Here is a 26,123-nt window from a genome sequence, read left to right as displayed (position 1 = left end):
AGTGTTTTGCTGGCACCGCTCCATGCATGTAAGGCTGATGATGTCTATTACCTTTAATTAGAAGTTTCTTATCCCCCTCCCCTGCCCCCAGGTTTCAAGGCTCCCTGGGAATCCCTTTGACCTAGGGAAGCTGTTGGTGGCCTCAGGCGGAGAGCCTTTAATGACCAAAAATTGCATGACTCGGGATACAACAGAGATTCCTTAATTTGAGGCAAGTGGCCTCCAAATATTATGCTTTTTGTATAGCTACTGAAGAGGATTTTGGCTAATAATTCAAAAGGTAATTTCATGATGAAATAATATGCTCTGTAAGGCATATTTTTTTCATCAAACAGATGTAAATGGCTGTTGGCTTGCTCTTCCTATTAACAACTGTAAACAATTTAAGCTAGATGCTCCAATAATACAACTCAACTGGTATGAACCCAAAAGTGACTATGATAAAAACATGTCTTCTAGAGTACTTGATAGACATGTATCTTGTTCCCTTGACCCCATTCATATAAGAGTGGCTTGATTCTGATATTTCTACTGAGCTACTTTCTTGGAAAGCTACAATGCTTTGCACAATGTTTTTTCCTTCTTGACAAAGTGTTAAAACCAAAAGAAAACTGCATAGCTGTTTTTAAAACTATATAACAAGAAGAATGGGGAAATATACTAACCCAACGTCCTCTGATGCTCCTGATTTCCACTGCTTGTCTCCTCTTGGGTGTTTTTTGGCAGCAATTTCATGGCTTTTTTATTCTCTAGAGGGTCCATCACTTTATAATGATCTGTCATTGATTGCTGGAAGAGCTCTTTTTTTGGAGGAGAGGAAGATATGCACTGGTTCTCCAACTTCAAATTAATGTTAATGCTTTCATTTATATTTTTCTCCTTATGATTGTAATTAGAATCCTGCTGAGGTCTGCTTTCATGCAGTTCATCTGCCTTCTGCTCAATGTCCAGATTTAGATGTGCTACTTTAGTAGCTGCACTGTTACCTTCAGAGCCACAGAGATTCCCTGTATTCTCCCCTTCTGGCTCTAAGCCTGCATCCATTACTTTAGATTTATCATTGCTTCTATTTAATAAGTTTTGCTCATTCTTCACCTCCACTCCAGCATCTAAAGTATTCAATATGGGGCATTCTTCGTCTTTCTGACGTACTGTTACTATTTCTTCAAGTTCAGTTATATCAGGTTCCATGATAAGGTCATCCTCTCCCACTTCATCTACAGTTACTAGCTCTTCCATATTAGTTGGATACCAGGTCTCAGTCTCTATCTCACTTCCACTCTCCCAATCCTGTAACAAAAGCAGACATCTCATTGTATGGATGTCAGTAAGGGATCTTATAAATGATCTGGTTCAGATGTAATAACAAACCATTGCTTGTTATGATGACACCCTCAGGCTTATATGCTTCTCCTCCCCTCTCATCCACCTGAAGAATGAAAATGTCTACTTCATCTTAAATACGGATGATGGCATTTTTTTTAGGTTCACATGTTCAAGCAAATATAACTAACAAGTACTCCCAAAATGTATTTGTTAACTCCTAGAACTCAGCTGCAATCTTCTAAACACTCAGCATTGGGAAAAACATGTATGAAAATCTTTGTGTTATCAAATGTGCATAAAAAATGCAAATATTAGAGGAAGTGCATATAAAATATTACATACTACGGGGTTAAAAAAATACACACATATAGAAATCTATAGTTTGGAGATCCACACATGAAAAGTTTAGGAGTTTAGAAGACTTATATCTTGACTTAAATGAACTACTGGAGTAGCTTAGAACATACCATACCAAAGCAATAGAACAGTGTGTATAAAATAAAATATCCAATAGAACAAACATCAGCAGTAAAAGGAATCAACATAAAATTACCAGCAAAGAAACAAAGAAATAGTTAAAGAAAAAAATGCCTGGGAAAATAATCAGGCCTTTGCCTGTTGTCAAAATGATCTCAAGGCAAAATTAGTTTTTCTTCACAATGTTACAGCTAAAGTGCCACAACAGGTTCTTACTCCAGTAGAACCATCTGAGAATGGTGTCAGGTGATTATCACAAAGTCTAGATAGGCATATATGAGACAGCTAATTCTTTGGGTACCCAGTTCCAGTTAGCATTTCACATATGTATTCTGAACTCATAGATGTTTTTGATCCTTCTCCCACAGTAGCCCCACATATAAGTTATTACAGTAATTAAGGAAAACACATTAAGTTATATTTGTCCATGGTAATTTAAACTGCTGTCAAAGTACATGTTATGCTAACTCCAGTTATATATACTGTAATGTTATAAATGTCATACTATGCAAAAACTTGTTGACATGAAATTTAAATGACATGCCACAATTTAAAGGCAATTCATTTTAATTAGACTATAGTATGCAGCCCTTTTCTAAAATTCACAGCTTTAACTTTTCTCATGTTTCTAATTCTCAAACAGTTTCACAATGACAGACAAACCATGGGTTTTCATTGTTTTCACTTGTTTTTTTACTTTGCTATTTATCCTTGGAAGTATAGTCAAGGACAAAGTTGAGTTCTTCAAAGAAACTAACAGAAGCTAAGCCTGTTTATTCAATCCTGTTTGGTCAATTCAGCTTATCCTTCTAGTGTCCTAGAAAGGCACTGAGTGTAGATACTCCCAAGAGATCAGTTTCCTTCTGCTACAGATACTGATAGCTTCCACATCTGATGATCAACTCATGACCCTAAAGATATGATGCTGGAAAACATCCAAGGACATTGGTCTATGTAACTGAAGGGCTAGCCTTTCAATTATTTAATTAATCAATCAGAAACATTACAAATAGTATTTGTATATATTTTCAATATGTCTGCCAGTTCAGTGAAATGTTCACTTCTGTTTAAAAGTGACAAACCATCCTCTTTGGACATGAATTATGAAACCGTATAGCCTTTCCAATGATACTTCATTTTTTATTACCACTGCCAAGTATTCAATGCAGTCTGTGTGTGCAGAGACCTACTAAAAAAAGAGCGTGAGGATACCTCCAAAGAAGCAAAGGTCATGATGGGATAATTTAGAATCTCTTAGACTTTTAGAAATGCCCTTTAAAAGGGTATAATGTTTCACTAGCAAATGCATTGTGTTTGCTTCCAGGCCCAATTCAAAGTGCTGATCATTTCTATACCTTAATGATTCTGAACCCTCTGTACCCTACAGCTACGTCTCTCAATCTGTAGTCCATAATTTACCAGCTGTTTATGTATTCAGCAGAAAGGTTGCAGAACAATTGAGAACATCTGTACTTGGCCTTGCAATTTCTTTTTCCTGACAAAAGCGAATTAAGCCTTTTTGACCAATGCCCAATGATTAACAAGATGGCAAGGTTCTGGCTTACGTTCTATCATTTTTGTAATACTGCACCAGCCACACATGGCTATTTTTCCTCTAAAAACTTAACAGGACTCATTATTAGCAGCCTAGCCTTTAGCGCCTGATTTGCACAACATGTGCTGATTTGGAAAAAGAGGGCAAAATGATGTTTTGATTTGTAGAAGAAAAGTAGGTTCACTAAGACCACCAGCAATTTTCAAGGGGTCCATGAAAAAGTTCCAGAACTGCTGCTTTACAGATGGCTTCTCCTTTCCTTTCACACCTTTTCTGCAATAGTTATTTCACTGATAACTTAAGACACTCAAGGACTTTCCTGTTTCTAAAAACTGCTATTGTGGCAGCCCACTTTCCATTAATAAAATAATATTCTAGATGTTTTGGTCTTCTGCTGGCTTTATATCTTACTAGAAAGATAATTGAACATCCCCTCTGATGTACAGGTAGAAGTGTAGGCAGACCTACTCAGGTCAGGAGCAAGAACCAATATTGCATGTTTCCCCCAATGCAATCAAGCTGAAAATCCTGCATCCTCCTTACAAATCCCCCTGGTTCTCCATTTTCTCTTACGCTTTCCACTTTCGCAGGCACAGGATAGGCAAATAGGTGTCAATGTCCAAAAGTAATATGATCCTAAGAGAACCTGAAAGGTGAAAAGCAACTGCATTTTTAAATGAACAACTGAAGAATCTTCCTGGCTATGGATGTGTTTGCTTGGCAAGACAGACATGGAGGAAAAGCTGGATACTCTATGTATGTTTTACAGTAGGAATCCTTTTCCCAACTGTGGACAGGTTGGGGGTGTGTGGCATGCTCGCGGGGGCATGGCATGCTTGGGGGTGCACCCACAGGGAGGTGATGCATTTGGTATTTGACCAAAGCAGCACAAGTTAATCTGTTGTATAGATTCTCTGCCCCTAGAACATGGAACAAAGAGCAAGTTGCTGTTTGTGCAAGTTGCTGTTTGTTCCACCAGATATTGAGGTCCTAAACTGTTTAGGGCTTTATATGTCATCATTATTACTTTGAAATTAATGCGGAAACGAACTGGCACCCAATGCAGAGCAGCCAGAGTAGGGGAGATATGTTGATGTCTCACTCCAGTAAGAAGTCTGGCCGCCACGTTCTGCACCATTAGAAGCTTCCGCATCAACCTCAAAGGTAGCCCCACATAGAGCTCATTACAGCAGTCTAATCTCGAGACTACAAGCGCATGCACTAGAGTGGTGAGGGCCCCCACATCAAGCCATGAACACAGCTGGGCAATCCACTGAAGATGGAAATAGGTGGTGTGGACCACTGATGCAACCTGGGTATCCATGGTAAATGCTGGGTCAAGATGGACCCCCAGACTGCTAACCAAATTCTTTGTGGTGAGAGTCACCCCTCCCCCCAAACAGAGAGGATTCCCCAAACCACTGACATCGGGGCCACCCACCATCAGGACCTCCATCTTGTCCAGGTTCAGCTTCAGACCATTCACCTGCATCCATTTCAATACAGCCTCCAGACAGCACTGAAGGGATGAAATGGCATCCACTGTTGTTGGAGAAAAGGAGATATAGAGCTGGGTGTCATCAGCATACTGATGACACGAACCCCTACACACCCTGATGACCTAACCCAGTGGCCTCATGTAGATATTAAACAGCACTGGGGAGATAATCGAGCCCTGCGGAATTCCACAATTAAGATTCCCCAGAGCCGATACACTCTCCCCAAGCTTTACTCTCTGGGGACAGTCCTCCAAGAAGGATCGAAGCCAGGCTAGTGCTGGACCACTGATTCCCAGCTCAGCAAGCCTCCCCAGGAGGATACCATGGTCGACGGTATCGAAAGAAGCTGAGATATTGAGAAGGACCAACAGAGACATTTTGCCCCTGTCTGCCTTCCTCAGCAGGTCATCAAACAGGGTGACCAATGCCGTTTCCATACCATAGTGCAGCCTGAAGCACAACTGAAATAGATCCAAGGCATTGGTTTCATTGAAAAGGGCCTGCAGCTGGTCAGCCACCACTCTCTCTACCACTTTGTTGAGGAAAGAAACATTGGTGACGGGCTTATAATTGCCAAACGTGGATTCTTCCTAATAGGCCTAATGAGTGTTTCCCGGAGAGACCCATTAATTATTGCAGTGGCCCATTTGGTTGATATAGGCCTGGCTGCTTTGATTAGCCAGGCCGGGCAAGGGAGGAGGTGGTGGCACAACAGCGGTCAAGAGCTTTGTCCACCATATCTGACATCACAGGCTGAAAGAGATTGAGTCTGATTGGGTAAGACGGAGCGCTGGACGTCTCTGCTCAATCTACTGTGTTCAAAAAAGGATAGCTCCTGGTGGATGGCCTCCACTTTAGATTTTTTAAATGCTGCAAACTCGTCAGGTGAAATATCAGTAGGAGGCCTATCACTTAGACCAATTCTGGATAGATCGTGGACTATACGGAAAAGTTCTACCTGCTGATTTCTCTAAACTGCTCCCCACTAAGAACTGCTTCCAACATATACTGTATTACATTTCATTACTTTGTGACTTTGTTAGCTTGTTTGTATATTGAAGTCACTCTGAAATACCATATTCTTCAGTGTAGAAGACAATACTTTTTCCTAAAATCATTGGAGGAAAAATGGAGGGTCATCTTTTACACTGAAGTAAGCCGAGGAGAAAACCGCACGGTAGCAAAACTGCCTACCCTTTGTCCATCAGATGGGTCTGGAGGCAGCCCTTTGATCCTGCAGCCCTTTCATGGCTGCTTTACCCTTCCATTTCCTAAGCTCCAAATGGAGGGGTAAAGCAGCAATGAAAGGACTACAGGACCACAGCCCTTTGATCCTGCAGCCCGTTCATTGCTGCTTTACCCCTCCATTTCCTAAGCCCCAAATGAAGGGGTAAAGCAGCAATGAAAGGGCTGCAGGATCAAAGGGCTGCAATCCTGCAGCCTTTTCATCACTGCTTTACCCCTCCACTTCCAAAGATCACTGCTTTCCCCCTCCACTTCCACAGCCCTTTGATCCTGTTTTCACGGGGCTTAGGAGGTGGAGGGGGGAAGCAGCGATCAAATTTTCTTATTTGGGGTTGGAAAAGCGGGGGTCGTCTTATACATTTGGTTGTCTTATACACGGAAAAATACGCTACTCTACGGAAAGCTGTCTTCTGATTAAAAGAACAGCAGTTATTTTGTATTAAACCTGTTCAGTCTGCTGATTGATATGGGCCTCAAGAGTTATGCTGTTTTTCAAATAAGCTAGAGATTTATATTCATAAAACATACCACAAGGCTAACATTTCCACTCTAATCAAATGATTTGGCAAGACCTGCTTCAAGGGATTACTGTAGGTAAGCACCTGTAAACTAGGAATGGGGATCTTATCAGGAAGGGTTCATATTCATCTCAATTGGTATACACAACTGTTCCCTTATTGGTACACCTGCACCATCAGATGTCCTTCAGCCTGTCCTCCAACTCTTGTCTTATGTGAGCAGAAGCAAACTTAAGAATAAGTAGAGATGACATTATGATAGCTCTGGAAGGGAAGATGACAGGCACGGTTTGGATGGGAGAAATTTTATCACCAGGTAACCTCCCCTTCGCCCTCCCCCTTTTTATACTTTTGTAACCTGACTGACTAATCAAAGCAGCCAGGATGCCAAAAGCAAGTCCCATTAATGTGTCCTACTCACCTTCTCTTTTATTTCACTTTCCACAGAATCCTCTGTTTCTTTCATTTGTTTATTTGTAGGAAAGGGGCTGTTCTTCATATCAGAATCTATTTTTTCAACCTATGACAAAGATTGTCTATGGGTGAAGACCAATGCAGTACAAAAAATAAACCCACATTGCATTCCTCATTTATAGTGTGAACCCAACTCATCCCACCTTCACAATTTGAGTGATAGAGCAGGGGTCAGGGAACTTTTTTACCTTCTACCCCCCCAAAAAATTTATATATGCCGACATTACCCCCTTGATTTGAAAGGAAGGAAATCATACATTATTTGAATTAAAAATATTATTGAATCTACACAGGCTGTGTACCAAACTAGCAGGATGTACCAAATTTGATAAAGATGTGCACTATTTTTGCTGGAACACATTGCACTCCAGCCTTGGTGTGGTATACGGAGTAGTAAGGTGTCCAATGTTCCTAGCAAGTTGCATTAAATTTTTGCTAGCTCGCACAGGATTTAATCATCATCAGTGGCTGCCAGAGTGGTGCTAGCAGTGACATGCTTGCTAGAGACAGCCAACACAGAATTGCGGGGGAGGCTTTCCCTACCACTTTAATCATTCTATGTGTGGTGTGCAAAAAGAAACAAACCAGGCTAAAGGTCATGTCACCCACCCTGGTGCCACAGCCCAATATCAAAGGACCAGTGTGCTTTTTTATCATCATCAATGGAAAACGCAGCAGTGGCCAGAGGATTGGAAAAGATCAGTCTACATCCCAATCCCGAAGAAGGGAAGTGTCAAAGGATGTTCCAACTACCATACAATTGCACTCATTTCACACACTAGCAAGGTTATGCTCAAAATCCTACAAGGTAGGCTTCAGCAGTATGTGGACCAAGAACTTCCAGAAGTACAGTACAAGCTGGATTCTGAAGGGGCAGAGGAACTAGAGACCAAATTGCTAACATGCGTTGGATTATGGAGAAAGCCAGAGAGTTCCAGAAAAACATCTACTTCTGCTTCATTGATTATGCAAAAGCATGGCAGAAAGTGAGGAGGACTTAAAGAACCTCTTAATGAGGGTGAAAGAGGAGAGTGCAAAAAATGATCTGAAGCTCAACATGAAAAAAAAACTAAGATCATGGCCACTGGTCCCATCACCTCCTGGCAAATAGAAGGGGAAAATATGGAGGCAGTGACAGATTTTACTCTTCTTGGCCTCCATGATCACTGCAGAGGGTGACAGCACCCACGAGATTCAAAGCCTGCTTCTTGGAAGGAAAGCAATGATAAACCTAGACAGCACCTTAAAAAGCCACCCTTAATTCAAAGTTTTGCTTGCCTGTTCATTTTCACAGTTTTAAGTCTCTCTCTCTCTCTCTCTCTCTCTCTCACACACACACACACACACACACACACACACACACACACACCCATCTACCCACCCACCCACCTTCCCTCCATTTCCTCCCTCCCCCCATTTTCTCCCTCCATTTTGTACATTTAAATAAGCTTGACGAAGTCCTCGGTCTCTCGCACCTTTCTTTCCTCCTTTCCCTTGCTTGCTCATTGATCCTCTCTGTCCTCGTGCTTGTTTGCAGTCATTTCCGGAGGAAGCAGTCATTCAGAAGCCCCGGATTGATTAATTGCCCAGGGCTAATCCCCACCTGTAACCAATTAGGGAGGCTTATCTCCCGCTCTACTGAAAGAATGGAGCATTTAGAAGTGCCCTGCTGCAACAAAAGAAGTAGGCTTACAATTTGAGCTTTGGCTGCAGAGGGTGGGGGTGGAAGGGAGGGAGGGAGGTAGCAGTCTGCTCATTACCCCCAGGATTTTCACTTTTACCCAATTTGGGGTAATTTATCCCTGTTGACCGACCTATGTGATAGAGGCAGCAAATCCTTTATCATACTTAAGTTAGAATAGATTGGCTGTGATACTGATAGGAATCTATATTTTCTATACATCTTAGTTCACTCTGCAAAACAACTCAAATTCCTTTATAAAGGAGACAGCATCAAATTAAAATGGTTTTCAGAATATTTGTATTGCCAAAAGTAACTTAAATTACACATTACCTCATTTCCACTTCCTTTTCCTTTCTTTGTATTATGTTTTTCAGCTACACAAGGTACCTCTTCCTCTGGCTTTTTATCAACTTCCTTGAGTTTTTCCTTATCATTTTGCTTCTGTCTCATACTGTCAGACATTTTGTTGAGTTTTTGCTCTGATGTTTCTTCTACAAATGGATCTTCAGAATGAGAAAGTCTGTGTTCTCCCAATCTAACCTCTTCCTTCCTTTTACATTTTGAGGCTCCATCCACCACTTGTTTTTGATACTTCTCGGACTTTTGCTTACATGGCTTTCTGTAATCATCTCTGCTTTTGTATCCAGGCAAGGTATGAGCCCTCTTTGCATTAGGTGAGCCCCCTCTTAAATATTTTTCTTTGTGCCCTCTCATTCCTTCAATACGTTCTTCCAAGTCTAATTTGTCTAGATGGCGTAAATGTTGTTTTCTCTCATGAACCCACAAGTCAGCCCTATCTCTTTTTTCTTCCCCATCCTCCCTCCATGGCAATACTTCTTTTTCTTCCCCCTTTCGAGAATAAGAACACTGATCCCATGTCTCTCTTCCATTCCCCCAGTCTGTCCGATTTGTACTCAGTGGACTGTGAGGGGAACTACAGGAAGTGAAACTTGGAGTGTGTGATCTTGGAGAATGACTGATAGGGCTTCGAGATCGAGGCCTTTCTGGTCCATACCTACAGTATCAAAAAAAAAAGTTGTGAAGTTTATTAAAGTTATTAAATAAACTAAAATTAAAGTATCTCTCCAGAAGCGACATGATACATTGTAGATCATAACAATATACAGTAGTGGATAATAACCAATAAGGTACTTTATAATTAGCTTTTACCAAGCAAGTCCTAATATAATACATATACACTTTGCACAGGCAGAGATATAAGCAATAGGAAGAGTTACTTATCATGTTTGGTTAGCAGGGAATAAAATCTTCTCATGCCAAGATCAGGCAAGTATCCTGAACAGATTATGTGACAATATCTATATCATTGTTATCATCACTGTCACCATCACATATGCCAAAGGAAACAATGGAGTGAAACATTTATGAATATTTGTTAAAAACTGCATTTGTACAAAACATGTAGCGTGTCCCACTATGTCTGCTCTTACCACAGGCTTAATGCATTAAAACATACGAAAACCATTAATAATAATAATAATAATAATAATAATAATAATAATAATAATAATAATAATAATAATAATAATAATAATAATAATAATAATAATAATAATTGATTGATTGATTGATTGATTGATTGATTGATTGATTGATTGATTGATTGATTGATTGATTTGATTTGATTTGTACCCCGCCTATCTGGACCAATGGACCACTCTTGGCGGCTTCCAACATAAAATTTAAACAATAAACACAGCAAGTGCAGAAATAATACAAAACAACTATAATATAAATAGAAAAAATAAGAAGAAAAATAATAGTAAGAAAATCAAGAGTTGACTGCAGGGAAGGCCTGAGTGAAGAACCATGTTTTTAGTTGGATTTTAAACATGCCCAGCGTAGGGGCCACGCGAATCTCCGGAGGGAGATTGTTCCAAAGGCGAGGAGCCACCGCCAAGAAGGCCCGGTTTCGTGTCTTCTCCATCCGGGCCTCTCTCGGTGTCAGGCTCCTCAACCTCACCTCCTGGCTCGCGCGGGTGATCCGGGTAGACCTTGATGGGAGTAGGCGCTCCGCCAAGTATCGAGGTCCCAAACTGTTTAGGGCCATATAAGTAAGCATTAAAACTTTGAAGTTGATGCGAAACAGATGGGCAACCAATGCAATGCGGCCAGCGTTGGAGAAATATGATGGTGTTTTCTCACTCCGGTAAGGAGTCTAGCCGCAGCATTCTGTCCCATAGAGTGCAAAGAAGTTTGCTCTCAGGTAAATGAATATAGAATACAGCCTAAATATAAAAACAGATATATTACAAAATGAATTAAAGTTGTATAAAACTTGTAGGTTTCTTTGTCAGTATATTTTTACCCTTTCTGGAGAGCAGCTAGCTTTAGGCCTGACATCGTATGTTTTGTTTGAATATGTTTTTCAAACTTTTCAGCCTCCTTCTCAATCTTTCAAAAGAATTAGCATTTTCCTACCCTACAATTTCAACTTCCTTCTAACAGATCACAAAAAATATAGCAAAAAATGATAATATGATGCAGTACCTGTCTGCTTCACGCAATATGTCCCTTTCTCTCCGAGAATGAATATCCTGGATTATTGCTGCCACATTTTTACCTGGCTTCTAGCCAAACAGAAACAAAGTGATTAATCACTACACATTCCAATGCTATTCAAAGCAAAACACTAACATGGCATAGTATATTTCAAATGATTTCACTGCTCTATATATGTAGACAGCTACAATTCATAGTACTAACAAGTACAGTATTAAGGATGATTTGTCATTAGAAGAGGGAATTCTTTAACTCTCAAAAGCATCTGAGTGCACAGCAGGTGCATTTCTGACTGCATGTCATGAGCAGCAAATAAGTCTGCTATGTTTTTTCATGTCTTTGTCACTGATCCTAAGGATTTAAGCATAGGCTTCCTTTAAAGTTTGATTTCTCAAATATGAAAATCTGCCTGAATCATATCTTTCCAAAACTAATGTGTTTTCAGGTCTAATCATGGTCTATTTATAACACCTGTTTCTGTCTTCAGGCAAGAGGGAAATGTCACAATCTCAAGTAAAAGAGGAATAAAAACACTAGAGCTTTGATCGTGTTCATGACAAAGTTCCAATAAAAGAAGTAAGCAAAATTTTATCATAAAAGCTAGTTAGCTTATTCTAACTTTGAGGGGGAAAATAACTAGCAGTCCCAAAACATCTACAATTGTAGAATAATACGGAATACACTTTCAGCAAACTAAAGTGATAACATCCTAAAACTGACATTAAATAGAATGATTTGTCTGAAATTAATAATATTATTTGAATATAAAACTCTAAATAGACAGTAACAGATCGGTTTCCATAAGTTCAGTGTCCTTTGGCACTATTTTGGCCTGCAGTGTGCTTCAGCAGTCTGGATTCTGGATGACTCCGTATATTTAGCAAAACTGTGGAACAAAAATGTATATCCCAGAAATTCATGGGCCACCACAACCCATGGCTGTAATGATGCTAAAAGTACATTTCACAGAAAGATGAAGTAAGAGACTAGATGCAAGAGAATCACAATTCTAGGGTTCTGTCCAACTAAATGAAAAGATAAACAAAAAGCAGCATGTCATTTTGGAAAATGAAAGGTTACTTACCTGTAACCATAGTTCTTCGAGTGGTCCTCTGTGAATTCACATATATGGGTGTTGTCTGCGCCTGTGCTGACATTCTCAGAAGATTCTAGAGCTGAAAGTAACAATTTAGTGGTGTGATTCCCTCACAAGGCATATGCTCCGCCCACCATCCCTTCCTAAAACTTTTCCACCAGGCATAAGTATGACAGGTTAACTAAGCCGTGACAGAAGAGAGGAGGATGGTTGGGTAGTGTGAATTCACAGAGGACCACTCGAAGAACTATGGTTACAGGTAAGTAACCTTTCCTTCTTCTTCATGGCTTCTGTGAATGCACACATATGGGTGACTAGCAAGCTTCACTTACCGGCAGGTGGGACGTCACGGCAGGAAGGATGCCAACACAGCTCTGCCAAAGTGACAGAGTTGCAGTATTACCAGGAGGCACTAGGTGGCGGTAACCAGTAGAATTCCCCAGAGAGATGAAGACACCAAGCAATAAAGCAGTGTTGATAGCAAAATAGTTGTATTATTTACAGAATATATACATACATGTACAGCTTAGTCCTTGTTTTCAGTCCTGAAGTCATACACAGCAGGTTCAACAGAGTTCAATGCATAAATCAGAGTCAAAGTAAATTAGTGTAATTGTAAATTAGTTCAGCAGTCAAATACCATATGTTCAGTTCAGTCCAGTAGCCAGAGTTCTTCTCCCAATATTAGCACGAAGACACGGCTTCTTCCAGGATCTCTCCAGCACAGCACCACGATAACAACAACACGACACCAACACCAATGACACCAACAGAGTGTGTATGCTAGGTCTGCTAGCTTTATCCCAGGGTTATCCAGTCCTGGGATTTCTTCCTCAGCTGTTACAATTAACTCAGCTGTATAAATGCTAGCCTTACTTCTTTCTACAGCACTGATTCTTACAAACACTTATTTCATTGTACAAAATTGTATTCAACAATTCCTCCAGGTTTATCTTAAACCTGTCACAAAGGAAGCATCATGTCTTGCCCTGACATCGAGTAGGTAATGTCGGATGAAGGTCGATGGTGTGGACCAGGTGGCAGCACGGCATATGTCCGGAATCTCGGTGCCGTGGTGGAAAGCAACCAATGTGGCAAGGTCTCTTGTGGAATGAGCCGTCAGTTGGTCAGGAGGTGATTTTCCTGAAAGTCTATAGGCGAGAGAAATTTTGGAAACTATCCATTTAGAGATGGACTGAGGTGATGCAGGGGTCCCCATACGAGGACCATGGAAGCAAAGAAAAAGTCTACTGAACTGTCTGTGTGACTTAGTCCTGTGGATATAGAAAGACAGTGCTCTCCTGACGTTCAAAGTGTGGAGCATATGCTCTAACAGAGATGATGGAGATCTGAAGAAAGACAGTAGTATGACAGGTTGATTTACATGGAAATTAGAAACTACCTTGGGTAGGAAAGAGACATCAAAATACATGGTCACCTTGTCAGGGTGAAACTGAGTAAAGGGTGGGTCGCAATGAAAGGCAGCGAGTTCTCAGGCTCGCTTAGCTGGGGTGATAGCCACCAAGAATGCTGTTTTGTAGGATAGCAGCTGAAAACTGCAGGAAAACATGGGTTCAAAGGAAGGACATGTCAAGGCGTTGAGCACGACCTGCAGGGACCATTGAGGGAGGATATGTTGAAGTGGTGGTCGAGTGTTGCGGAGCCCCTTAAGGAACTTCTTGAGCATCGGATATGAAAAGAGTTTTGCTGATGGAGAGTTGTCCGGTTGGTGGGCAACGATGGCAGAAATGTATACCTTGAAGGTGGACAGAGAGAGGTCATTGTGGAAAAGGTGAAGAATAAAGGTAAGTAAAGTTGTGAGTGAAACAGGTATAGCAGGTAAGTTGTGCTCAGCAGTGTATTTGAGGAAAGCTTTCCATTTGCTCTCATACAGAGAAATGGTAGAAGGTTTACAGGCTTGATGAAGAACTGTCATTATTTTGGGGATATCTTCCATGCTACAAGATTGAGGGAGGCCAGGTCTGGATGAGGGATCATGCCCTGGTTGAGAGTTAGAAGGTCTGGGATCGGAGGGAGATTAATCCAGTCTGTGGACATCGATACCAGGTGAGTAAACCACTGTTGCCGAGGCCATTTCGGGGCTATGAGAATGGCATGGCCGTTGGACTGTCTGAACTGAATAACTGAGCGTGGGATTGGTGGGAAAAGGTAAAGGAAGTCCTTGGACCAGTCCACCAGGAAAGCATCCCCGATCCAACATCTGTCTGCTCGGCTCTGGAGCAAAAGATCTTGCATTTCCGATTGTTGCTGGTTGCAAAAAGGTTGATTGACTGAGAGCCCCACTGGTGACACAGTTGGCGAAATATGAATTCCTTCAGGAACCACTCGTGTGTCATCGAAGGATGACAGCTGAGGTGACTGGCAATGTAGTTGTCCTCTGTGGTGGTGTAGACCGCTATGGGGTAGATGTGTTTGTGGTAGCACCACTCCCAGAGGTTGACAGCTGGGTAAAGTAGGGAACGGGAATGTGTGCCTCCCTGTTTGTTTATGTAGAAGAGTGCTGTCATGTTGTCTGTGGCCAACTGGACCACTTATCCCTTGACGAGTGGGAGAAAGGCATTAAAAGCCTGATTATGGCCAAGACTTCCAAGTGGTTTATATGAAAGATCTGTTCTCGTTTTGACCACAGCCCGCGGATGCTGTGGGAAGGGCAGTGGGCACCACAGCCAGATGGGCTGGCGTCGGTGGTGGCTTGGATAGTGGGTTGAAGTGGCAGAAAGGGTCTGCTGGTCAGCAGGTGTGGAAGATGAGTCCACTATGAGAGTTGAGTGACTAGGTTGCTTGGGACTGGAAGTCTCTTGGTTGGAGGGTCTGACATGGGGTCGAACAGTGTGAGAAACCAGGATTGGAGAGGTCTTATTTTGAGCCTGGCATGAAGGATCAATGATGTGGTGGATGCCATGAGGTCGAGAAGGCACTGTGCGTGATGAGCAGGGACTGTTTGACGAGCTCAAAAGAGCGTGATCGAGTCTTTTATCTTTAGGAAACTTTCGTGAGGAAGAAAGGCCTTTGCCTGCAACAAGTCAATGTGGGCGCCGATGAAGAGGGCCATCTGTTTGGGCTGGAGATGAGACTTCTGTATATTTACATTTAGTCCAAGTTTTTGCAAGGTGAGAAGAGTGAAGTCTCGGGCTGTTATGGCGTCGTGGTATGATGCTGTGACGATTAGCCAATTGTCGATGTAGAGGTAAATGGTGATGCCATGAAGGCACAGGTAAGTGGCGATGGGTGCCATGCATTTTGTGAAAGTTCTTGGAGCTGTGGAAAGTCCAAATGGTAGGGAGCAGTACTGGAAAACAGCATTGTTGAAGTGGAAATGGAGATATTTTTGATGGGAAGGATTATGGAGACGTGGAAATAGGCATCTTGTAAGTTGTTGATGATGAAAAGCAGAGTGGAAAAGCAGAGTGGCAACTTCATCCTGGAGGACAGGGGGAAAAGCAGTAGGGCAAAAGAACTCCAGCGGGGGCAAGGATTGAAATTCAATTCTATAGCCCTGGGAGATAATAGTCAAACCCAGTGGTCTGTGGTAACAGTATGCCAAAAGGGTAGTACGGTGCCAGCCTGGTTTGGAATGAGGTTGGGGCATTTCCCTGGGGAAGGAATCACGAAGAAATAGAATCAATATGGCTTACCCTTCCTCTGGTTCTTGGGAAGGGGCTGGCGTTGGAGAGTTGAGCTGCGGGGACGAAAGGAAGAAAGAAGAAGCTGCGGGGTCGATGGAGACCTGTCTGACTGATGAGGTCAAAACTGCTTGTAAGGCTGGTATTGCTGGTAGTGATACTGAGAGTATGGCCGAGAATATGATTGATTGAAGCGGTAGTTAGACCTTGGATAAGTGGGAAATTGTTGCGAAGAATAAGACTTTGCTGTCTTGCATATTTTGTGGAAGTTCTCCATGGCTTCATCAGTTTTGCTATTGAACAGGCTAGTACCGTCAAAGGGTAAATCCTCGATGCGGGACTTGGTATTGTCGGATATAGTGGATGAGTGAAGCCATGCATGGCGACGAATTGATATGGATGACACCAAGGTCTTGGATGCAGCTTCTGCTGCGTGGCATGCCACAAGCCTTTGATGCTTGGCCAAGGTAATAGCTTCAGCATGAATGTCAATAAGCTCAGATTTCACGGACTCAGGAGCTGTCTCCAGGAGAGGGAGAACTCTGTTCCGAAGGTAGCATTGGTACACTCCCATAGTGGCTTGATAGCTAATATTCCGCAGGAGGAAAAACTGCAAGGAGTAAACTCGCCTGCCAAGGATATCCAGTTTCCTGCCTTCTTTATTCATGGGAGTAGCTTTGGACTTGTTGGAACGGCGAGACTGGCTAGATTCCACTATAATGGAATTCGGTAAAGGGTGCTTATTGAGAAACCCGATGTCATCGCCATGAGAGTTATACAGGCTCTCAGTTCTACGAGAAATTTGCATCATTGAGGGAGGATTTTCCCAAGTGTCTTTAATGAGTTGTAATACTGATCTATTGAAAGAGAGACTGACTGGCGAGGTCATGTCATGAAGGATGTCATCAAAGACAGGATCAGGCTCGGGAGCGGAAGGATCCTCAACTTGAAGGGCTTGAGCCATCCTTGAAATGAAGTGAGTGTAGGATGAGAGGTCCTCTGATGGGGAGGAAGGTTGAGTGTCCTTAGTCCCCTGGGGGGGGTAGGAACGTCAGGAGAGGAGCGATGTGAAGAGACAGACTGGTTGTCATCAAACGACGGTTGTGAATAAGGTGACGTGTCATGACATCGGGGTTCATAAGGAGATCGATCCCGCATATGAGATTACTCCATGCCATCGGGAGCGGTATAGGATTCCCATGACGATGGAAATCTGGGCTGGGACGATGTCAGGGCCATTGATTGTGCTTTGGCAGATCCTCACTCTGGAAGAGGGGAGGTTCAGGGGCAAAACAAGCCCGTTTCAGTTGGTTGGCATGGTATCACTCAAAATGGGACTGCCAGACAGCTGGGTCGAAAAACTGGTATGGCATCATAGGGAATGGGAAGAAGTCCTGAATCGGTGTGGCCAGTCTCTGTGGGGAAGTATGCTTTCGTTTCTCCGTTCATTTCGTAGGGGAGTGGGCAGGAGATTTGGGATCAGAGACATGAGTTTCAACTGCCCTCCCTGTTGGAGGGTTGAAATGGGCTGAGGCTGGGCTGGATGGGATCACAGCCGCTGGATGGATGAAACCCGGTGTAAAGCTCGATGCCATAGCAGAAATCACTGTATGTTGAACGTCCTCCTGGTTGGAGGCGAAATCATGGTTGTCTCTTGAAGATTCCTCCAGGGCTGGGGGAGGAAGGAAAGGCTGAGGTGACTGGGGGATAGTAGATTTTTCTGCTATTGGGGTTTTGGCAGTGGACTTCTTCTTAGAAGAAGGAAGGGACGGTTTAGAGGACTTGGTGGAATTCTTCAATTTTAGGGTCCTCTTTTTCTGCTTTAGGTCCAAAGAAGGAATGGGGTCTGTGACTTCAGAAGAAGGCTGAGCAGCAGGGAGCTGATTGGACGAGGAAGCAGGGGATCTCACCGAGTCCCAGGGATGGGACGGAGGATTCATCGCAGTTTGCCAGAGGTGAGACCGGAGTCTCCGGAGGCGCTGCTTCAATGCCGGATGAGTGAGGCTTTTGCAAGCGGTGCAGGAGTGAGTGGGGTGAGATTCACCCAAACAAAACAGACACTGATTGTGAGCGTCAGAAAGAGAGATTTTGTTAAGGCACGAAGTACAGCATTTAAAAGGAAACTGATAGGCCATAGGAAAGAATGGGGGGGGGGATGGAAGCGGGAGAGAGAGAGAAAGAGGGAAATATCTCCCGCTGCGAAAGAAGTAGAAAGAAATTTAGTCCTTAAAAGGACTGTTGGTTTAGTTAGCTATAAAGCTAGAAAAGTTTAGATAAAGGCTAGAAAAGCCAGCAAAGAAGGTTAGAAATGCTCCGATCTTCCTAAGAGAACTGAACAGCTCGGTGGAAAAGAGGAACTGAGGGGAAGGGATGGTGGGCAGAGCATATGCCTCATGGGGGAATCACACCACTAAATTGTTACTTTCAGCTCTAGAATCTTTCGAGAAAGTTAGCGCAGGTGCAGACAACACCCACATGTGTGCATTCACAGAGGCCACGAAGAACATGGAGTTTTTGCTAAATGAATGATATAACTCTCTTCTAAATTAACACTTCATTGTTGCTCTGAAACAAAATACATAGAATTTCCTGAAGTAGTGGGCTATGGAGCTGTTTACTTTTCAGATAAACTTAATGAGAGAGCAACAACAATTGCTTACCTGTGTCTAGTTCTTCTAGTTAGTCATATGTACTGCACCTATGCTGAACTTGGCTTCAGAATTTTTTAGAGTCAGTTTAGTGTTTTGGTGGGCACCTTGTCCCATCCTAAGTGTGCACACTCAGGGGTATGTAGTTCCTGATTCCTCATTAAATTCCTGGTGGTCCATATGCATTAAATGTGGTTGGCAACATAAAGAAGCACCTATTAACAGAAGCCAATGTTAACCTGCAGTAGGACTCTGAGGTAGTTATGACTGCAGAATTCAGATCATAAAGAACCACTATGGAAAGAACACAATTGCTGTTGCTGTTTCTTCCTGAACTGTATTTAGTCACCCATATGTATGAGTAACAAGCTAACTCAATAGGCCAGGAGTACAGGAAACCATGACATCAAGACATCTGTTCCAAAGGAGGCATCTATCTTGGCCCAAATATCATATCTGTAGTGCCAGATAAATGCAGAGAGCGGCAACCATACTAGAGCACCAAAATTCCAGCACTATCTCCTCTCCAAGCAGAGCCATAGAAAAAGCAACTTCTCTGCTGAAGTGTGCATAACTCTTTCCTGGAACAAGGAATTTGGTCAGTTCATGGAAGAACAGAACAGAAACCAGTGGCAAAATCTCTGCATAAGCAGCAGGGTTTTTTTCTTAGAGACCTCATAATAGAGAGACAGCCAAGGTGTCTGACTAACACTGTCAGTTCTGCCCCCCAAAAAACTAGATCATACTGAATGTACAAAGACCTCTCCAGTTATGTGCAGGGCCCAGGAAGATATACCAGCAAAATTAAATATTGGCCAAGGTGAAAAAACTGAAGTTGTTTTTGGTAGAAGGGAGATACTAGAATAAAGCACTATCTCATCCCTGTGTGGTGTAAGGTAGAGAGGATCAGTACATAGCCCACATAGGTCACACATGAAATCTTTAATGTGGAGGTAATAGTCATACGAAAAGTAATTTTACATGTTATTGAGTTCAGTTGCAAGTAGCTAATGTTCAAACTGCAACATCATCAACTGCAACAACACAAAGCTTCTGATTGGATGGAAGAGATGCAATAAGAGGTGCCTTGTAGGCCCCCTTCCAACTTCACTTTTCTATGATTCTGTAATTCTAAGAGATGAAACAATACATGTTTATAAATAATTACCTAACTGCAGGAAATAACAGGGCAAACAGTTAATGAAAATAACATTTTATCTGAAAACATGAAAACCATTCAAAAACTAGCACCCAGATTCAGAGGAAGACAGGACAACAATTTTACCTTCAGCTGAAGTTCTTTGTATCTTTTAGACATCCTAATGAGTAACTTTTCATCATTTATCATTGCAGGTGTCTCTTTGTAATACTGCACCATAGCCTGAGCTGCTTCTGTGTATGCCATTTCTAGAAAAGCCTATTATAATGGAAAAATAATTTCTAGTTATATTTACATCATGTAGTAAAAAAGAAAAAATGCAATAAAATTGGAACTTCCATAGCATATTTACAATGATGTTTTCAAGAATAGTATGTAAAATTGTGAAAATATATTATGTATAGTATATAATGTATTATGGATTCCAACTATATTTCTAGTTTACAAATATTTCAAAAATTCTTTCTTATACGAGAAACCAAGAAGTATTAACTACTTCAGCTTCATAGCAAAGAACACTAATTCTATGCCTCTCAATTTCAAGATTCTGAAATGCACCAACTGGACTGCAGAGTCCTACCTTAGAAAATATTTCTCTACTAGACATTCACAAAATTGGAAAATGAGGCCTTCTATGAATAGTGGTGTCAAGTAAGAAAATCTAACACCTGAACATCTCCCTAAGAGCCCAATAAACCTTTATGAACCGTAAGCTCAGGTTCCTTTTTATGGGGCTTGTCTCCCAAGAAAAGGCAAAGTTTAAACTTCTACTGGGTTGATCAACAGAAATATCAATACAGTGGTGCCTTGACTTACGAACTTAATTGGTTCCGGAACTCTGGTTATAACTGGAAATGGTAGTAAGCACCATTTCTCATAGCAATGCACTGAAATACAATTAATCCGTTTCGGCCAAAGAAAAAAATCTCAAAAAACCCACAAAGCAAAACAAAACAAAAATAAAACAAAACAAAACAACAAAAATCAAACAAACACTACAAGACCAATTAATCCGTTCTAGCCGAAGGAAAAAGAAAAAGAAAAGCAAACCATGCAAGACCCTTCGGAAATGCAAAAAAAGCAAAGCAAAAAAGCAAACAGACACTGCAAAACCCATCGGAAATGCGGGGGGGGGGGGGGGGGAAACCAAAAAGCAAACAAACTCTGCAAGACCTATTGGAAATGAGAAAAAAGAAAACCAAAAAGCAAACAAACCCTGCAAGACCCATCGGAAATGGGGGGGGGGGACCCAAAATGAAAGAAACCCTGCAAGACCCATCGAAAATGGGGAAAAAACAAAAAACAAACCCTTCAAGACCCATCACAGCATAGAAATGTAATCCCACCACTCAGCCCAAAACCACGATGCAAAATGCACCCAGAACAGTTTTTAAAAAGCCTCAGAAAGGTCCTGGAAGCTGGAGATTTCGCCCCCACTGACCCTGTGGGGGTGGGGGTGGGGGAGCCTCCCAAGAGTCCTGGAAGGCACTCTCAGACCCTTTGGAGGCTCCCCCGCCCCCACCCGCGCGGGCCCTTTATAACCTTAAAGGCTTGCCAATACTGTACTGCCACTGCGTTATGAAATACAAATGCTATGCAGGTTTTCAGGATAGCAGGAGAACCATCTATCAATTCACGTGAGGTGAGCTAAGCCACTAACATAGGTGGCTATAGAGAAGATCAGCCAGATTCATGGAATTAGGCAGACTCATAGAAGACTAGTTATGCTATAGCTACTTGCCATGTAGGATCTATGCCACTTGTTACCTGGAAACAACAGCAGGAAGCCCTTTGATTGACATCATTCTTTGTATCAAATTCTGTTCCCTTTACTTGCCACAGCTTACAGACCGAACAGCATTATCAGTCATTCATTATGTTTGCCCATAACAATCACTCTGCCTTTATTTTTATGAACCTCTAAAAACGATGGATTTCCATAAGTGTCTATCACATTCTGAGCCGAGCTCTCAAAGACAGCTTCCTCCCCAAACACTTTGTACTTTAAAAAGTCAAATTATGTAAATAGCATTTAAAATGACACAAAACTGCTGGGTCAAAAATCAGCAGTAATAATTGCTGATTCCATTCCCGGTGACAATAATAACTCAGAGTACTACATTTACACCCTGTGTTTCCATATATTGTGATTCTTCTACACAAGTCCATGATGATAACAGAAATCAGTGTCAGCAGGAGCCCGGGGGAAACACAGCACAAGGTTTCGATTTGTAAATATCACTGGATCACTCTGAAGTAGTTTCATTGCTGGCTTTGCCTCAAGCTTTATTTGAAGGGCTAATTCTGTTCCATTTCTCTCAATTTTCAGCTATTTAGCATAATTAATTTGACCTTTCCAGTGATAAGAAAGCTTATTTCTTTATTGTTCCAGCAATCTGATTTATTTGGCCCTTATTTACAACTAGCAGAGATAATCCAGCCTCACAACGGCTAGATGAATTAATTCTCACACCTATTGCATTTCTCTGTCTGCTTTCTCTACTCTCTCTTGTTTCTTTCTTGCAGGTCTTTTCTTCACATCAACTCCAGTTCCCATCCCTTTCTCCATGTTACCAAGCAAAGCATTTTCTCTCCTTTAATTCTTCAAACATTCTGGGTGGCCTGAAAAGGAAAGAACCACATGCAGCTACCTACAGGTCCTGTGGAGATATTAACAGATAAAGTCTGCCTGCAGCTATCTAGAGAAGATTCTTATTTCTCTTCTTCCTCCCCACTTTTTTTCATTCTCACTGGTCTTTTGCCAGTCTGATGCATTTTCATCTGCTCACTCTCTTCCCTGTATCCTTACCAACCAGTAGGACTTAAACTTACTTACTTCTTCATCCCACACTCCCATCTTTCTTAACTTCTGGAAGAGTTTGTAGACCTTGCAGAAGCAGCTCATGGAGATGACTAGAGACCCTATGGATAAATCAACAGCCTTATTCTGTTCCCTTCCTTTGAATTTAAAGAGAGACATCTGCAGTCTAGTTCCTAGAGATGGCACTCCCAAAAATTTTTTTCCTCCCCTAAAAATGAGGTGTGTCTTATGGAGAGGTGCGTCTTATGGAGCAAAAAATACATTAATTAAGAAGTAAAAAGCATTGCACCTTTGAGCAATCTTTAGCCTTTAAGTATATTATTGAAGACAAATGAAAAATATTATCAGCACTCATCTAGCCAGACCAGGCTTCCTCTATGAAGGAAAATATTTGTTGCCTGTTCTAAGGTGCTGATTTGAACTGTACTGCTACATGCTGTTGCTCTTTAGTGTCTAGTTCCAGTACCAGTTTTGTTAGCATCCAGTGTGTGTGATGCCTGGCATAGGCATCTCTTGCTTGTCTATATTAATATTTATTTCAGTTATTTACGTTTCCCTTCAACTTCAATAACTGAATTTTGCCAGTATAGTAAATTTATAGAGAACAGTAATTTACTACACTGGCAAAATTCAGTTATTGAAGTTGAAGGGAAACGTAAATAACTGAAATATAAATGGTCAGAAAAATTTTAATGGAAATCTCTATTGCTTTTACCAGGGTGGCAAAGTATAACTCCCATTAAGACTAGCAAGTTGCTACTATGGCAGATAGCTGTTTTTGTTTAGACTAAGAAGGTCTGTGCACCTGTAAGGTAAATGAGATGCTGCCATTGTAAATTATAGAAGGAACAAGTAATGGGTCCAGCAATTTGCTAGATGAGCAAATTACAGATGGTATTAACACATTGTGACATTTCATGGTCTAGGAGGGTTTTTTTTCCTCTGAATTGTTTTATATTTCTTTATCAGATGTTTATGCTTTCAACTGTCAACTAAGAAAGATTTTTGTGAGGCAATGCTACACTGACCCTATGATTGTGATGGCACAACCATAGGGTTGATGCAGGGGTAGCTGGTCGGTCCCCTTTTCCTCAAAAACATCAGCAAAGTCTTCGTACTCCAAAGGTATCATGGGACTGTCTGTTGACCTGCTGCAGCCAAGGTGGCTGGTGGAACCAGATACAGACACGGATCTCTAAAGCGCAACTCCCCTTGTGCCCAGTCCACTAGGGCAGGGGTCTCAAACATGTGGCCCGGGGGCCATTTGCGGCCCCCCAGATGATAGTTTGTGGTCCTCGCCTTGCCTGCCCCCCCAAAGCGCCCACACATCCTCTACTGTCAAGAGTAAAAAAAAAAGCCTTGCCTCGCTCGCTGGCTCTCTCCCAAGACATCACCTCTTGCACCCTCCATCCAGAACTGCAGCCTACCAGCCAGCCCACCTGTCAGCTAAGGAAACTCCTGGGTGGCTTCCTCAGGCTCTTGCTCCGCTTGGCGGAAAATCTGATGCGGCCCAGCCTCACCCAGACTGTGCCTCCTGCGGCCCCCAGGTAAATTGAGTTTAAAACCCCTGCACTAGGGGGATATGTGTCCGGAGCCAGGAAATTTCCAGAACGAGAGGAAAACGAGGCATACATGCAATGTTGAATTGTAGTTGCTCCTGATGGTGCTGGATCTGGAGAATAACCGGGTAGGTTTCCTGGGTGCTGTTTCATGAAGGCCGTGTCAATGAAACAGCAGTCAGCCCCGGAATCAACCATGGCATAAACCAACAGCCAGCGTCCATCCGTTTCACTGGATATTAACATAGGGTTCAGGGGACCCAGCCCCACATCTGGGGGTCCACTCAGACATGGGGCAAATCTTTTACTGGCAATGGTAGCACGGATTGGGCGGCACGCTGCTTGACAAAGCAGCTAGAGGCGAAGTGTCCTGCTCCCCCACAGTACAGGCAGAGATTCTGTGAATGGCGTCGTGTTTTTTCCTCAGGGGTGAGGTGTGGCCGAGCTGCATGGGCTCAAAATCCTCTTGTCCAGTGCTAGCAGGTGTCGGGAGTGGCTGTGAGAGATGTGAACCACCCTGTACTAGGCATCAACTCTCTAGGCAGCCATCAATGTGAAGGCATAGAGTGATTAGTTCTTGCAGTGTATTGGGTCGGTCTACACATGCCAGCTCATCCAGAATATCATCAGCCAGCCCCTCCATATATTGATCCATGAGAGCCGCCTCGTTCCAGAGCAAGTCTTGGACCAAGAGTCTGAACTCAGTGGAGTACTGGGAAACTGAACCTTTACCCTGTTTCAGGGCCCGAATCTTCCTGTTGGCCATAACAGTTTGCAAGGGATTAGCAAAGGCTGCTGAAATATGGTCCCAAAAGCCCTGGTAATTGGTTACAGGGGTGATGGAGCAAGGAGTAGAGGAGTGGCCCATTTAGCTGTCTGTCCCTTGAGAAGGCTGAGTATGAAGCAGATCTTCAATATACAGTTTACACTGTGCCAGGAATGCTGGAAACTCCTCCATCTTTCCTCCAAACTTTTCTGGAGGAAGCACAGGGCACTTGACCTGTGTGGCAGCGTTGGCCTGAGATTGCAGTTGTTACTGCTGAAGCTGTCCCACCATTTGTGTAAGAAACTGCACCTGAGTAAGCATAGCATGCAGCTGACCACAGCCTTCACTTGCCTCCCCCTCCATCTTATGGAGAGAGAAGCAATCTGTCATGTTTCTGGGCGTTTCAACAGGCAAAAGTCCAATAAACCAGTCCAATATCAGAAGTTCAGAAGATGCAAAGCAGATACCAAAATGCCAGACCTAAAACACAGACAGTAGTCAGAAGTCAGAGTCCAAAGCCCAGGGTCCAGAAAACATGGTCCAAGATGAGCAGGAGCGTGGATGAGAGCCAGGGTGTTGACTTGTTGCTTCCACAAGCTTGCAAGACTCTGGGTGCAGATTTTATAGCAACAGCAGTCATCTAAACACCTCATCCTGCTAAAACTCAGGGCTGGTCGACCTGATGTTCCTATGGGAAGCATTCATGCGGGCTTCGGATCTTCAAGTCATGAGTCCTTGCCGAAGCTTCTCCCTTACTCTGGCTACTGGGGGAGGAGAATCTGGTGGTGATTCAGCTGTCTGCAATTCTGATTGCCCAGCATTCTCCTCAGCTGTAATTAACCCCTCAGATTCCAGATCTTCTTTGGCTGAACTCATGACAGATATTTACTTTTTCCACCAGTTGAAGAAAATTTCTTGAGATTATTCCTCTCTCTCTCTCTTTTGGTTATTTTATCTGATTTTGTGTCTAGTTCTTTGTCAAAAACAGCATTAAAATCTATCACACAATAGTAGTCATAATTTATTTATTTATTTATTTATTCAATTTATATGCCGCCCGCACTACCCAGAGGTCTCTGGGCGGCTTTATTTGTTAGTTAATCTTTATTTGTTAGTTCAAGTTGTAGTT

At 42.4% G+C, this 26,123-nt stretch overlaps 1 protein-coding gene across 2 annotated transcripts in view; it reads right to left on the bottom strand.

Annotated features, from left to right (window-relative positions):
- Window positions 1-1,579: 1,579 nt before the first annotated feature.
- RBM20 (RNA binding motif protein 20) overlaps window positions 1,580-26,123 on the bottom strand; it is a 151,542-nt gene continuing 126,998 nt past the window's right edge. Inside the window, exons 7-11 of one of the 2 annotated variants that reach the window (XM_072995551.2) lie at window positions 19,975-20,106; window positions 11,290-11,369; window positions 9,109-9,793; window positions 7,042-7,140; window positions 1,580-6,884 (exon numbers count right to left, since the gene is read on the bottom strand). In XM_072995551.2, the coding sequence (XP_072851652.2) occupies window positions 6,852-6,884; window positions 7,042-7,140; window positions 9,109-9,793; window positions 11,290-11,369; window positions 19,975-20,106 (1,029 nt within the window). In that variant the 3' untranslated portion in view covers window positions 1,580-6,851. Of the gene's footprint in view, window positions 6,885-7,041; window positions 7,141-8,569; window positions 8,698-9,108; window positions 9,794-11,289; window positions 11,370-19,974; window positions 20,107-26,123 lie in introns of those variants that run through there. The other variant, XR_012085624.2, reaches the window with a different exon arrangement.

The sequence above is a fragment of the Pogona vitticeps genome, chromosome 3, assembly GCF_051106095.1.
Source record: "Pogona vitticeps strain Pit_001003342236 chromosome 3, PviZW2.1, whole genome shotgun sequence".
Classification (NCBI taxonomy): domain Eukaryota; kingdom Metazoa; phylum Chordata; class Lepidosauria; order Squamata; family Agamidae; genus Pogona; species Pogona vitticeps.
Note: the sequence above shows the minus strand (reverse complement) of the source record. Positions and strands in the feature narration are given on the sequence as shown.